Below are 14,336 nucleotides of genomic sequence, written 5' to 3' on the forward strand. Positions count from 1 at the left end.
CATGTCATACACATTAAAGCATACCACGACTGATTGATGCAATGGTTTCTGTCATCCTTAATGTTGCAAATTATGTATTCGTATGGGTGGATTCTAGACTCTATCACACTCTCGTTATAAAGAACACGAAGCAGTGTTATGTGTACACCAAGTGAGAAAGTTTGGTTTGTATGGCGTGATGTTTTCTTAATTCATATTGAAACAGCACATGGTAGCAGATTTGTACCACTTCCAGTTTTAGTAGAGAGATATGGATGAAAATTAAACGTATTCTTGGGACGTTTAATAGATTGCAGAACACTCTTCTCGCTATCTATTATCGTTTGACCTCTATAGTGATCAACGTTTAAAACCAGGAATAGTTTGATTTCTACGAAGAAAATCCCTCGATTCAATAAAGATAGATGGCGAATCGCCTAAATGTATCTTTAGGAACTGTGAAACGCACCTGCCGCCAAGAACTGAATCTTGAAAAGCTGTTCAAGGCTAGCGATTATCGTCTTACCAATGCTCACCAACGGAAATGCAACTGTAACGCTCGCAAATTGTACGAGCGCCATCTGACAAACTAAGAGTGGTAGATCGTTGCTACGTTGGATGGGACGTGAGTCGGCAAATCATACAGAGAGAAAGATGTAAAGAGCTTCACAAAATGGGTCTGAGCATGTAATGAGGCTTTCCTGAAAGGGTTCATGTTGCTTACCGGCTACTATTATCGAACTGAAGATTCGCAGGTTGACGAACTGCAAAATCAGCTCACAGTGCTACGACAAGGAGATCCTGAGCCCAATCTAAGAGCAGAAGATTCCAGAAATTCAAGGAAATGAGATCAACATAATCCACATCCATCAAGACAAGGCTTCATACGTATCTTAAGACTGTCACTCGCATTCTAGCAGGGTTGGAATACACGCCATATTTTTCAACGAGATACTTGCAAAGTCTTCCGATGGACTTATGATGTGGATTTAAATTGTTTAAAAAGAGTTTGGGCAGGACATGTGTGACTACTGTGAGGAGACTCTGGACAGATGTGAAAGAGGAATGGAAGAAGATCCCCTTCGTAATCCTCCAAAGAGCGCTAGCAATGAAAATTACGTTGTCGGGTCATCCTTTGATACACGAGAAGACACATCGAGTAATATCGCACCTGGCGCCATGGATTTTCTAAACTATTTGGAAATCACAATTTGGTCACATATACATGGAACAGCCTGTGCATTTGTTTTTGTAAAGCACATTTGTCAACTGCTTTATTTTCCGCTTCTTGCCACTCTTTCGTCACTTACCCACAAGATATAAGAAAAGTCGAATGAAGGCTGCTAAACTATTAGAAGGAATGAAGAAATTCGTAGCTATTATGTAACTGGACTACTGATGGTTGCTAAGTGAACTCCAACAACTTGTCAATAATAACAGAAGATAGGAACGATGTAGGTATAAATATGCTTACCTATGTTACGAAATAGAAGCTCCTTGACATATGCTCGATGTTAAGAATGTAGTTGCAAAGCTTATGCAACCACAAACGTTCCTTTTCTTTCACATTTTTTCATACGAATTTCTGAAAGATGCAACAAAATTTTCTTGTGCTTCAGAGCAAAATTTAATGTTTACTTCAACACTTCACAAACATTTTGGGGGGAGGGGTTTGAAAAACAGGTGGTTGCACGACCACACAATTGACAGCAATGCCGAACTTGATATATTATCTGTAAGTTGGCTAATTTATACTGGATCCAAAGGTGGACAATCGAAGGTTCACTATGCACGCATACGGTAAAGATATGCCACACTGTTTAATGACAACTATCCGAAGCCTGTCCACAAAATTAAACCAATCAACTTAGATAAATACGACTCACCCATTTCTTTTGCATTTACTTACCAAAAACTTGATATCAAACAATATATGAATGCAATGTTCTAACCCGACGATGTCCACAATATTAGAGACTTGTTTTATAATCGTGCATACACTTTCCAGAAGAAACTCCAGCTCCTCCACCGACTCAAATTTACAATTCTCCTTCTCTATTTTTTCCCTAATGTATCTACATATGGCGATCGCTATGCGTACATCTTTCGACGGTATAGCTGGGACGAAATCTCTGTAGTACTCTGCAAGAGCTGGAATACAGTATAATTAAAATAATTATAGTACCCTTAACCATATAATGGCTCAAAATTACATAACTAAACAAGACAAAAGGGTGAACCTGGAAGATGTGTACAAGCTTTGGGATGTGATTCGTAACATCAAAAGACAAAAAGTCCTTTTGCATGTCCATGTCGTGTACGAGTGACAGGGGTGCCAACTTGGAATCGAAACTCGAATAATGACAATTGGAACGAAACAGAAAAATGTGTAGAGCGTACACGATGCGGTATTCGACAACATGCAAGAGGACTTTTTGTCTTCTTTTGATATTAAGAATCATCTTCCGGAGTTTGTGCACATCTTTTAGATTCATCTCGTATCTATATTGGTATACATATATATCGAATAATCTAAAACTCGCACCCATGCTCAGCGCGGGGTCATCCTAGAGGTAAACAGAAAACGAAAACATAATATAACGAATTACTATTATGAATCATTTGGCTATTATCTGGCACTGGAACACTATACTAAAGATATATCAAGTAAATTTCTTTTCCATTCTTTAATTATACTGCAGGGGGGGGCGCGATGGCTCAGTGATACAGCGTTCACCTCCGGTGCTTGGGGTCCATGGTTCGATTCCAGCTCGCGCCGTGTGGACTTTGTTGGTGGATCAACACAGTGCTCGTGGATTTTCTCGGGGTTCTCCCGTTTCCTCCCACTTTCTTCATTTCACCATTTCATTCGTTTCTCACCATCTCCTTTAGCCTAACCAGCATAAGCGTGGGACGTAAAACTGAAAGATTTCATTTCATTTTTAATTATATTGCATAATGTTTGTTTGCAACACATTTATTGATGTAATTGAAATGTGAGAACTGAGAAGGATAGCTAACTTTACTGTTACTTACAGAAATAAAATGTAATTTCAAACCCAAAATTTTCTTTTATTTATCAAAGATTAATCTAATGAAGAATATATTAGCTAGTTAAGGTAAATCTTAAATGAATAAATGTTGGTAAGCATGTAATTGGGTTCAGTGTGATTGGAAAGAATTCTGGTAACTAACCAGAAAGTTTTTTTTAATTTTTTTTATTTCTTAGCTACTTTTTCAGTCCTTCACCCACGCACCCTCCCCATTCCAAATTCTTTCGTTACTATTAAGACATTCTTTTTTTTTAAATTGCTGTTTATGGCAACATAAATTAATTATTCCGAAGGAAAGGCTGGTCTACTTCTTAGTTAATTATAACAATAAATTCAAACTTTTTATTTTCTTGTTGACCATGCACACTCTTTCCAGCTGGGCTATTTATTTTGAGGATTGATGTACCGCGACCACAGAGCCTAGATCAGAAGAAATCTTTCTCGAGCCCTGTAAATACATTAAAAAATCTTTCTTAGTATTATTTGAAGTTCGATTCATTCTCAATGCCTTTGAAGAATTTGAAATTCCGAAGAAGGTTACAGGGTTTGGGGGAAGGCGTGTCCTACTTTAGTGAAACGAGAACGACCTACAGTACGAATACATAGAAAGCTATCCCATCTTGACTAGATTTATGATAAGGGATGCTTATCCCCGTTACTTTTTAACTTCACTTTACCATATGCGATAGAAAAACTAAAGATAACAACAGTGGAGATTCTTGTATAGCGCGATGTAGAACTGATCTGAAAGGTATATGAGGTTTCCCCAGAAAGAAACCAAACTTTTTAAAAAAAATACAATCAAGAAAGCTATTTTTGACATTCTGATTGCTAGTCTGGGTTTTGAAATATTTGCCAAGCGTTTTAATGGCAATTACATTATCCTACCTTGCGTCATTATGAATCTGCGAGCGTTGAAGTAAAGCTTTGTTTCGTACTTGTAGCGATTTTATAGTATGACGAAAATTATTTATTTATAAATGTTTCAGATACAGATCAATGTCCATTTTCCACTCAAACAATGTAACAACTGTGAAGTAACTGTGTATTGGATGTAAAGTGACGATGAGATAATTGTATAAACTCTAATTTAATTCACTAAATTCGATTATTTTATTAAATTACTTTATTAACGAAAGAATCATGAACTCTTGAAAACTTATTGGAAGAAAACTTTGATCAGGATTGTACATTCTCAGACACCTGTTGTAAACACATTTTTGTTAATAAACTCGACTAGCTTCCTTCTTTCCTTTCCGCATACCTTCAAGCATAGCCTGAAACTTCCCGATTCATTGGACTCTTAGGTCATCATTCTGCAGCCAAACAAAACCACGAGGAACAGAACAACAAGGGGTATTCGTCACGAAGTTGAGGAAGGTGCTGGATCATTGGAGACAAGCAGATCCCACCATTGGAGGACGACGGATTCCATGTTTAAAGAATACCATTCTGCCGGTTCATCGCCGCAGACACTTTTGTCAGTTGAGATTAGTAGAATGAAAATGTAAAAGGACATCCTAAAGACGCATTATTGTCGAGACGCATCACGGAAAGAGTTCGACGCCCCTAGCAGTCCAGCAGGATTGAGTTCCAGTTGTTGGCTGTTACCAGAACATCCAGGTTCCTTCACGGCAAACCCTTCATCGTTCCAGATGACCAGGACGACGCCAGCCTCATTGGAATTATCAGGCTAGTGCTCATCCCTATTTCTTAGTTACATCATTTCTCTTTCTCACCTGTTTCCCATAACTAGTCATTTTTCAAAATTAGAAACATTTGAATTTTATTTACATTCAACCATAATTTTACAGTTAAGTACCGTGTTGTGCATCAGTTCCATCCCCATTTGTTTGCATTTATTCATTACGTATTTGAGCTACAACTGATGGCACAGCACCGGCACACAACGTATAAAGAAATAACAAAAAAAAAAAAAAAAATAATAATAATAATAATAAAAAAATAACAAAAAATATATATAATTTTACCATATTTACAGAGACTTTAATTTGTTTTTAAAATGATTCTCAGAATCAAAAATATCAACATCTGACGAGAAACTATTATACAATAATGCCAGCATGAAGTATAGGGAACGTTGTATAATTGGTAGTCTGGGTATTATATAATGTTGGTAGCGTATGACTGCGAGAAAGGCAAGAAGTTACGCGAAAATTGAGAACGGAAACCAACAATTCGGTGTTATTTTTCCCATTGATAATTTTATGGAAAAACAGCAAGTTTACAACCATGCGTCGAGTAACAGGAGTCTGAATATTAAGTTTGTTTAGGAGCTCTGTTTTATTAAGACTACATACTGAAGGAACTCTTTGTTTGAGAATGATAAGAAAAAAGTTAAGGACAGAATCAAAACGGGAGAAAGTTTGAAGCAGAAGCCATTTCCCATATCGGTAAGCAATATTCAATTTTAGGAGATACGAAAGCTTTGAAGAAAATACTGAGTGATTTAAGATCGCGAATTTCAGTAATCTGTAAAGGATACCCAGTATTCTCATAGCACTGTTCACAGTAACAGTGCTGTAATCAGCAAATAAAAGTTTCTCATCGAATAATATTTCGAGGTCTTTATGTGTTGCAACTCTTTCGATAGGACTATTATTAATACAATATCTGTGATAAATTTTATTATTCTTCAAAGATATACTGAGAGTGCAACAAAATGAAATGAATTTTTTGAGTTTTACGTCCCACGCGTATGCCGGTTAGGCTAAAGGAGACGGTGATGATGAGTAATGAATGAAATGGTGGAATGAAGAAAGTGGGAGGAAACGGGAGAACCCCGAGAAAACCTACGCACACGGTGTTTGTCCACCACAAAGTTCACTTGGCAGGGACTGGGATTGAACCCGGGACCCCAAGCACCAGAGGTGAACGCTCTATGAGAGTGCAACATTTTGAGGGTTTAGTTTCAAATTCCAAGTCGCACAGCAGTCAGTAAGTTTAGCAAGAAAATTATGTTGGAAGAGCAGCATGTGTGCATCAAATTTGATTTGAAATTGGGCAACAAAAACTTTGGGAAATTTCCAGAAGTGTACGAGGCAGAACGTTTGAGCTGAACCCAGTATTATGAGAGGATTCAGCGTTTCAAAGCAGGAAGAACATGCATGGAAGATCAGACAAAATTTGGATGCCCATCAACATCAAGTGATGACGTTTACATTCAGAAAGTGTGTGATCTTGTACAAAAGAAAAAAAAATGTTTTTTGTAGTCCGCAAAATAGTTGAGGAAGCAGAAATCAGTAAATCGTCTCATCATTTAATCTTAGTGGAAAAACTGAACATGTATTATGTTGCTGAAAAGTACGTCAGCTTCTTGAAAAACATTGTAACAAGTGACAAGATTTGAGTCTATGTATGTAATGTTAAAACACAGCAACAGTCATCCAAATGGATATGAAAAGCTTCCCCGACACCGCAAAAAGACATCAAAATAGCTTAAATGTTAAATTGATACTTTTATGGTTCTCTTTGATTTTTGTGGTGTAGTTCATTACGAATTTGTCGCACGTGGACAAAGGAGCAACAAAAAAATATTATTTAGAAGCGACAAGACGTTTGAGAGAAGCTATGAGGAAGAAGAGGCCGGAAGCTTAGAAAAATGAACACGGATGCTGCATCACAACAATGCTCCTGCCCACTAGGAATTTTTGACGAAGAACAATATGACTGCTGTACCTCAATCTCTCTAACTTACTGTGGTGCTTGGGGTCCCGGGTTCGATCGCAGCCCCCGCCAAGTGAACTTTGTGGTGGACAAACACCGTGTGCGTGGCTTTCCCCCGGGGTTCTCCCGTTTCCTCACACTTTCTTCATTCCACCATTTCATTTATTACTCATCATCACCGTCTCCTTTAGTCTAACCAGCATAACAGTGGGACGTAAAACTCAAAGATTTCATTTATTTTTTTTCTCTAACTTACTTTCCTGATTTGATACCTACAGATTTTTTTCTATTCCCAAAGTAGAAATCCAACCTCATAGATCACCGTTTCCAATCCACAGAAGATGTAAGAAAAGAATTTACTACGAGACCTCTAGGCTATTCCAAAAAGTTCGTGCTAGAAAAGGAATATTTTCTGAGAACGGTGTATTAATAGTGGAGGGAACTCTTGAAAGAGATAAATCTGAATAAATTTCATAAAATCTAGCCAAGTATCATTATATTAACGAAGTTCAGTTTCTTTCAGGAAGATCACGTATCGCCAACTTCCTTGTGCAATGTCCCTCGCAGAGTAAAGGGTGGATGCACCCAAATCGCTAACAGAATACGAGAACATTGAAAGAACATTGAGGCAAGGAACGATTTTTGTACACTAGCCATCCTTGCTGGTCTAGTGGTTTGTGTGCGTGCTTTAGGTGCACGAACTCCTCGGTTCAATTCCCGGCGCCAAAGCATCAAATACACTACAATTTTCTCCATTCGTTAAGTGGTACAGATCCCACTTTAAACTGGACGGCTTGTCCCGTAGACAAAGTACATGAAAATAAATCAATCCATACGCATAAAAACCTATTGTCTACGTACGATAAAGAGTACAAACATACTACTAAAATACGACGTTTAAAAGCATTAGGATCGACTGCTTGTTGACAATATTAGTATATATATATATATATATATATATATATATATATACATATATATATATATATATATTTGATAACCTAAATTTTACTTACATAATAAATGTTCCGTATAAATTTAAAATAATCCACTCAATTCAAAATGTTTAAATTAAAATAATCCACCCAATTCACTTTTCTTGCTTCAAATGATTCCCTAACATATTGTGCATTGTTTGTGTTCTCGGCACATTCTCTAATAATTGCGTATAGATTGATAACGTGACCAAACCCATGCGATATAAAATAATATTTATGGCAAAACCATGCATCAACCTGACCTCTTTTTCCCTTTAAACTTATTTTTGTCCAGCATGGCTAAATAATTACGATTGATTATATGCGTGCAATCTGATATGCTATTAATACAATTATTCATGTGAAATACAGGTACTAGTCTGTGCTAATTGGCCACTAAAAGCAAGAATTATATCTATTCCGCGTTCAGGTACAGCAAGGTTGGTTTTTCCTACGTCCGTAGGTAGCAAAGGTGTGAAGGTGGAAAAACGAAGAAAAAAGTTATCCACGAGAAAAAAACGCACAAAACTGTACTAGGAGGACACTACAAACAAAAATTCGACGGAGGTCCTCCTGCCACGTTCCTGTTGCTGACTCAGTTAGATCGAATTCGTGCTTTGTAGTGAAAACCTAGCACAAGTTGACATATGGCATATGTCGCACGGTATATTTATTCACATAAAGGTTAGAATTTCAACTTAAAATCAGTTTGCAGGGAGGGCAACCACGAAATAATATAACGTAACTATGTAAGTGTACTGCAGAGTGAAAAATTAAATTTCAAAACAATCTGTTAAGCGAAACATACTTGTCACATCTGGAGAATACATATCCCAATTCTATTCCGCGTCAGGGCAGGGCGAAGATGCATCTGCAGTGAGTAGACACGAACCGACGGTGGATATACGCAAAACACGATACACGAACAAATCTATGCTAGTTAGCTATTACAAGCAGCAGTTCGGTCGTTCTTGTATGTTGTGTTTACAAGTATCTTAATTTTATGTCCGAAGTGTTTTAATGTGCTTGACATATACGAATTAACTTCAGTAACAGAGACTATCTCCTGTAAACATTATTATACGTACTCAGAACTATCACCAAGTATACGATTTTCTATAGCAGTTCTAATTGTCTGATAATTGTAACCTAATTTTGTAACATAAATTACATTTTGCTTATACAATCCACCGTAAAATTACCATTTTAATGGTGTATGTTATAAATAAGCACCCTGAACGAATTATCTAAAATAAAATCTTGCTAGGACTTTTAAGTTCTTATCAATTATTAATTAACTTTAGTATGAATACAAAGTTAATATTGTGATCATGCCAGGGTTTGAAAAAACGTGTTTTTATTGGGGGGGGAGGAAGCCCAACCCACCTGGGCACATATAGGTTTTTTTCGGATTTAACTGGGTGTTTTCGGGTTTAATTCGGTTTTTCGAAATATTTCAATGTCTTCGGGGTGAAAGTACTAAAATGTGATTTATATTTCAAGATTGTCATTGTCACAACATGCAACATTTTTCTGTTCATTGCTTTTTTTTTCTGCTCCCATTTTGAAATTTTGAAATTATACATTGGATCGAAGAGAAAATTATACAGCAAATTTAGAATGTCTCGTGCCTCTACCCTCAAAATTTCAACTTAAAAGTCTGAAAATTGCACCCTGTAGCATGGATACCCACTGTTTTGTTAAATGGCTGCCACTTTGAAATTTTACGTTGGATAGCCGCCAAAATATGTACAGCTAATTAAAAAAAAAAAAAAAATTAAACTTAAAAGACAGCAAGTTGTATCCTGTAGTATGTGCGGTACAGGCAGCCAAACGAACAAATGTAGATTGAGTCATCTCAGGAGCCTCAGTGACGTTCGCCAAATATGAATACCAAAGATACAATTCACGTTTTATAAAATAAATGGTCTTATTGCTCAAGTTCACTTACGGGCTTTCATTTACGAGAATTTCCCGAGTACTTGTTTCAAGTCGGTTCTTTCCCGAAAATTAATTTAAAACAATTAACAAAGATATAATTCATATTTTATAAAGTAAACGTTTCAAAATGTCTTAAATGAAATTAAATATCGTCATGGGTAAAATATAGTTTTATTGTTGAAGTATTCACAGTTCCGATGTTTGGTGCGTTCAATTAGGGAATTTCCCCAGCACTTGTTTCACGATAGGTTTTTTCCGAAAATGCAGCTTTCTTTACTGTACATCGAAATTCCCACTAGTACGGAAGTTTGAATTCAGCATGAATTGAATTTAGTAGCATGCGTTACGTAGTTTTCGGAACTCCAAGCATTAAGCTTCTTAAATTTGACAAGAATTTTTAAGCTATTGCTGGTGTTGATTCTACAGAATGCTTATTTCAAGAGCGGGAACAAATGACTAAACTAAATTGTTGTTGTTGGAAAACCAAATATTACTGAATAATAGACCTACTTGGGTAATCATCAATAGTAAGAAATAATACTATTAGTTTTACTAATGTATTTACATATTTACTGGTAGTACCGGAACTTATGGCATTAAGCTCATCAAACGTATGAGGAATAACGTCCCTCGGCGTCGCCGAGTTGGTGAGCACACTATTCACGGAAAGTATTCTCTAAAATATAAAATCGCATATTTATTTCTTTGAACAGGCTATAAGCATAATCTATACATTAATTTGTTTTGTAATTATCTTATGGTAATGGGTTCACTCGAGTAGACGACTCTACCAAAAACAAAATTTATAGGTAAAATACGATGTCAAACACTTTTCGTAAAAGAAGAGGAAATGAAATCTTTAAGTTTTACGTCCTATGGTTATGCCGGTTAGACTAAAGGAGACTGTGATGATGAGTGAAATGGTGGAATGAAGACAGTGGGAGGAAACGGGAGAACCCCGAGAAAACCCACGAGCACGGTGTTTGTCCACCACAAAGTCCACACAGCCAGAGCTGGGATCGAACCAGGGACCCCAAGCACCGGAGGTGAACGCTCTACCACTAAGCCACCGCGCCCCCCGTAAAAGAAGAGGAGTGTGAATATACGTAATTTCTGTTAATGGATATCATATTGAAATACATTTTGAATGGTAGTGAACATATTCTAAGTGTAACTATTTACTGAAGCGGAAGAATACAAGCGAAGGTGGAAATAAACGGCGGGAATGTTCTGTTCGTGTCAGCAATTGATGTAATGCTAATATACGGTTCTATTACAAAGAATTCTGCGATGAAGAGCGTAATATTATAAATTTTTTGCAGCGTCATAGCATATCGAAACGTAAAATAAACTGAGCAAAGTGTGGAAAAGAAGTAAAAATTCAGAAGAGAGGCATTACATATACTTTTTTACTGTCGTAAAGGTAAGAAAGGAAGGTAGTGTAACACACTTGTATCAGCTGTGAAAGGTACTTTTTTTGAAGGATCGAAGTTAACTGTAGAGAAAATATTGGTATTTGTAATACATTAGTACATTTTGCCATATCCAACATATGAAATAATACAAAATGACCTGGAAATAACCTCATCAACTGTTAGTGACTTAAGCTCGTATTGTAGGGAAGTGTGTGTGTATTGGGCATTTCAAAATTCGCAGGTATGAATTTTTTCACTATCCTTGTTTATTTGTCACCCCCCGTCGCTAACGCGCCTGCTCCCTACGGACGCACGCCGTCAATTCGCTCCGGCCCTCCTGCCCTGACTTGGTTAGATAGCGTTCGTGCTTTTAGGGGCCACCTAGCTCAACCTGGCTCGTGGTTTATGCATTAGCTCCTCATTTAATGCATACCCTGCAAGAAGAAACCGGAAAATGCAAAAAATGTGTGAAAATTTGGTAGAGCAGTCTGCTCGAGTAATGTCAAGGTGAATTTTGTTTTGTTCATCCAATGTATTATGGTGAATGTTGTTGTATACCTTAACGTCAAAGCATCTAATTCGCTCACGGAAAGTCCAAAATCTGTTAAAAATCTATACTAACAAAAATCTCAAAAACCAATTTTTTTTTTTTTTTTTTTTTTTTATGTGGATCCAACCCGAAACGACCCGGCGAGTCTTTTCGGATTAGGCCCACTTGGGTAAACCCTGGACCATCAAACCTTTCCACTTGGGTTTACGGGTCCTTTAAACTTAAACAGAACACTACAGTGACTGATATTAAACTTACCATCCAGTAACCTTTTATGAGAAGAACGTAAGCCCTCTTCCCAAAGCCAAGCGATTATTTGTTCTTTAATTTCATTGACAGTTTCCATTTCTAAATAATATTAATAATAGCAATAATAAAAGACAATATTCAAAATTCTACATTTAAACTCAATCTACATCCGATCGGACGCAGCTGTTCACTTGTTCACTTTTTCCTTCTTAAATCTCCTGTTCCAAACATGTTCATGCTGATGAGCAATTCTAAGTTACAAAGAGAATTTAGCTTCTGGGGACCATTCTGCAACGGTTTGCGTTTAAGCAACGCAAGATGTATGTTCTAGTTTACTAGAATAAAGATAGCAGATATGCGTTTTGCGTTGCGTTTTTCAATTCTTTCGAGAGCGAGTTCAGAAATAGTCCATTTTGTTATCACGAGTGTTATGCATATTTGAAAATTTTCTAAGTCGGAAAGCTTCATTTCCTAACATTCTTCGCAAATTGGCGAACTTGAACCCTACGCAAAATTGCAAGAGACTATTTAAACTGCTGTACCGATTGTTGTAAACTAAAACACAAATTTTGCGTTGCATTGACATAACAGCTATGGAATAAGGTCCACAGAGTTGCGTAATCGTTTTTCGCAAAATTAGTAGATGTAACGAACACAAATAATACAAGAAACAGTTATTAGTCATCGCTCTCTAACGCAAATTTAGCGTTGCAAACTTTATCGGAATAAAGCCCAATGACGATTCTGATTCATAACTCATCTCTCAATACCTAAAAATTTAATTTTCTCAGCACTGTTCCAAGTTTAGAGCATATGTTTGTTCCGAGAGCTATATTTCTTATTGTACAGTATATATATGAACCAAGCGATAATCCAGGTCCAGATAGTCATTTAGGCAGAGAACCAGAATCAATAAGATGCAGGGAAGATTGCTACTTGACACCATTGGTCTTATATAAAATTCTTTGCAGTGCATATAAGATACCGAAATGTATGCAAAGTCTCTAGTGTTTATCTAGAAAATATCACATAGTAATGACGTTTACACGATTTATGTTACTACTTTATTTACAAGACGTTATCTAAAATAATATACGAATTGGATAATTTTTCTTTGTGAACTAACCAGGGGTAAAAGTGGATCTGAAAAGGTAGGGAGACGCATGACGTCACGACGTCCCCCGTGCCTATCTTTGCCGATTCAATTTTATACTCAGAAAGTTGGGGAACGCCACAGATATTTTCTGGAAGCGGGGCGACGGCGTCCCCACGCTTTCCCCCTCACTTTTACCCCTGAAAATAACACACATGATCTCTGAAACCTATATTTAATACTTACAAGAATTCTCAATTTGCATTGTTTTTATCTCTCTTCTTATTATTACTTTCCCTTTATTTATGTCAAGTAATCTGTCCTACAAAAAAAAAGAGGAAGAAGTACAAGTTTGTTTTGAAGTGTTCGAAAATAAATTACGATTTCCACTATTTTTATAATTTATTTTAATTTAAATAATAGCATGCGGAATTAATAAATATTCTTTCTATTATATATGCAATATTAACGAAGTAAATGAACTTTGAAGAGTATTTTAATTTACAGTAACTGAAAATAGTTCCGTGCCATGTTTCTACGAAAATGATGTAATGATGTCCAAGAGGTTATAGGAAGACTGGTTATAAAGCAAATAGAAGGAGTTCGTTTCTTTTTAATTTGAGGACATTGTAAACCTTCACGTAAAATAATCTCCTTTCTACTACCTACGTTAAAGAAAAGTCACTCTTGCCGAAAAAAAAGATAGTTATATTACCCACGATTGAATGGAGTGAATTAAACAGAGTATACTATGTTCTTCTAATTTTACAATTACAGACAGGCTTAAATTATATTACTACATTAGTTTATTGAACTTCTTCATATGCCGAATCAAATTCACTTCGAGAGACTTGCTTACAAATTACCTTTACACTATCACAGTCAAGCACGCATTTAGAGGGGGTACGAACCCCACTTGAAATGTGTTTGATTATTCTTAAAGTTATCTCTTCTTAATAAATAATAAATGTAAATTTAACTATGAAAATAAATCAGAAACCTAAAATGGGATTGAAGGGGAAAAACCCCTCGTTGGAAAGTTCAAAAGTTATATGAGATGACGATAGGCACTTTCTTCTTGTTTTCGTTTTGATAGTACGATTCTGAAATATGCTGCATTATCACAACACATGTTTTGTAGTATTCCTACTAAGCTGATTATAAAGGGAACTTGGGTAAATAGTGGGTTGCACAAATGCCCATATATATTGCTTATATTGCTATTGTTCACGTTCTTTCTATTCCTTTTGACAATTTATTTATTTATTTTTCCTTTTAACTTATCATTCATTTTTCATAAACTTACCATTTAGAACTGCTCAATGTATTCACTTTCTAGAAGCAATTGTTTATTGGTTATATTGGTAATATAGAATTAGTTAAAGAGGAAGA

At 36.3% G+C, this 14,336-nt stretch overlaps 1 protein-coding gene across 3 annotated transcripts in view; it reads right to left on the reverse strand.

Moving 5' to 3' along the window:
• LOC145675646 (uncharacterized) overlaps positions 1-12,060 on the reverse strand; it is a 49,349-nt gene extending 37,289 nt beyond the window's left edge. For all 3 annotated transcript variants that reach the window (XM_081746205.1, XM_081746203.1, XM_081746204.1), the window contains exons 1-2: positions 11,861-12,060; positions 1,889-2,130 (exon numbers count right to left, since the gene is read on the reverse strand). In XM_081746205.1, the coding sequence (XP_081602331.1) occupies positions 1,889-2,130; positions 11,861-11,948 (330 nt within the window). In that variant the 5' untranslated portion in view covers positions 11,949-12,060. The remainder of the gene's footprint in view (positions 1-1,888; positions 2,131-11,860) is intronic.
• Positions 12,061-14,336: the final 2,276 nt, after the last annotated feature.

The sequence above is a fragment of the Thermobia domestica genome, chromosome 18 (assembly GCF_964235325.1).
Source record: "Thermobia domestica chromosome 18, izTheDome1.hap1.1, whole genome shotgun sequence".
Classification (NCBI taxonomy): Eukaryota; Metazoa; Arthropoda; class Insecta; order Zygentoma; family Lepismatidae; genus Thermobia; species Thermobia domestica.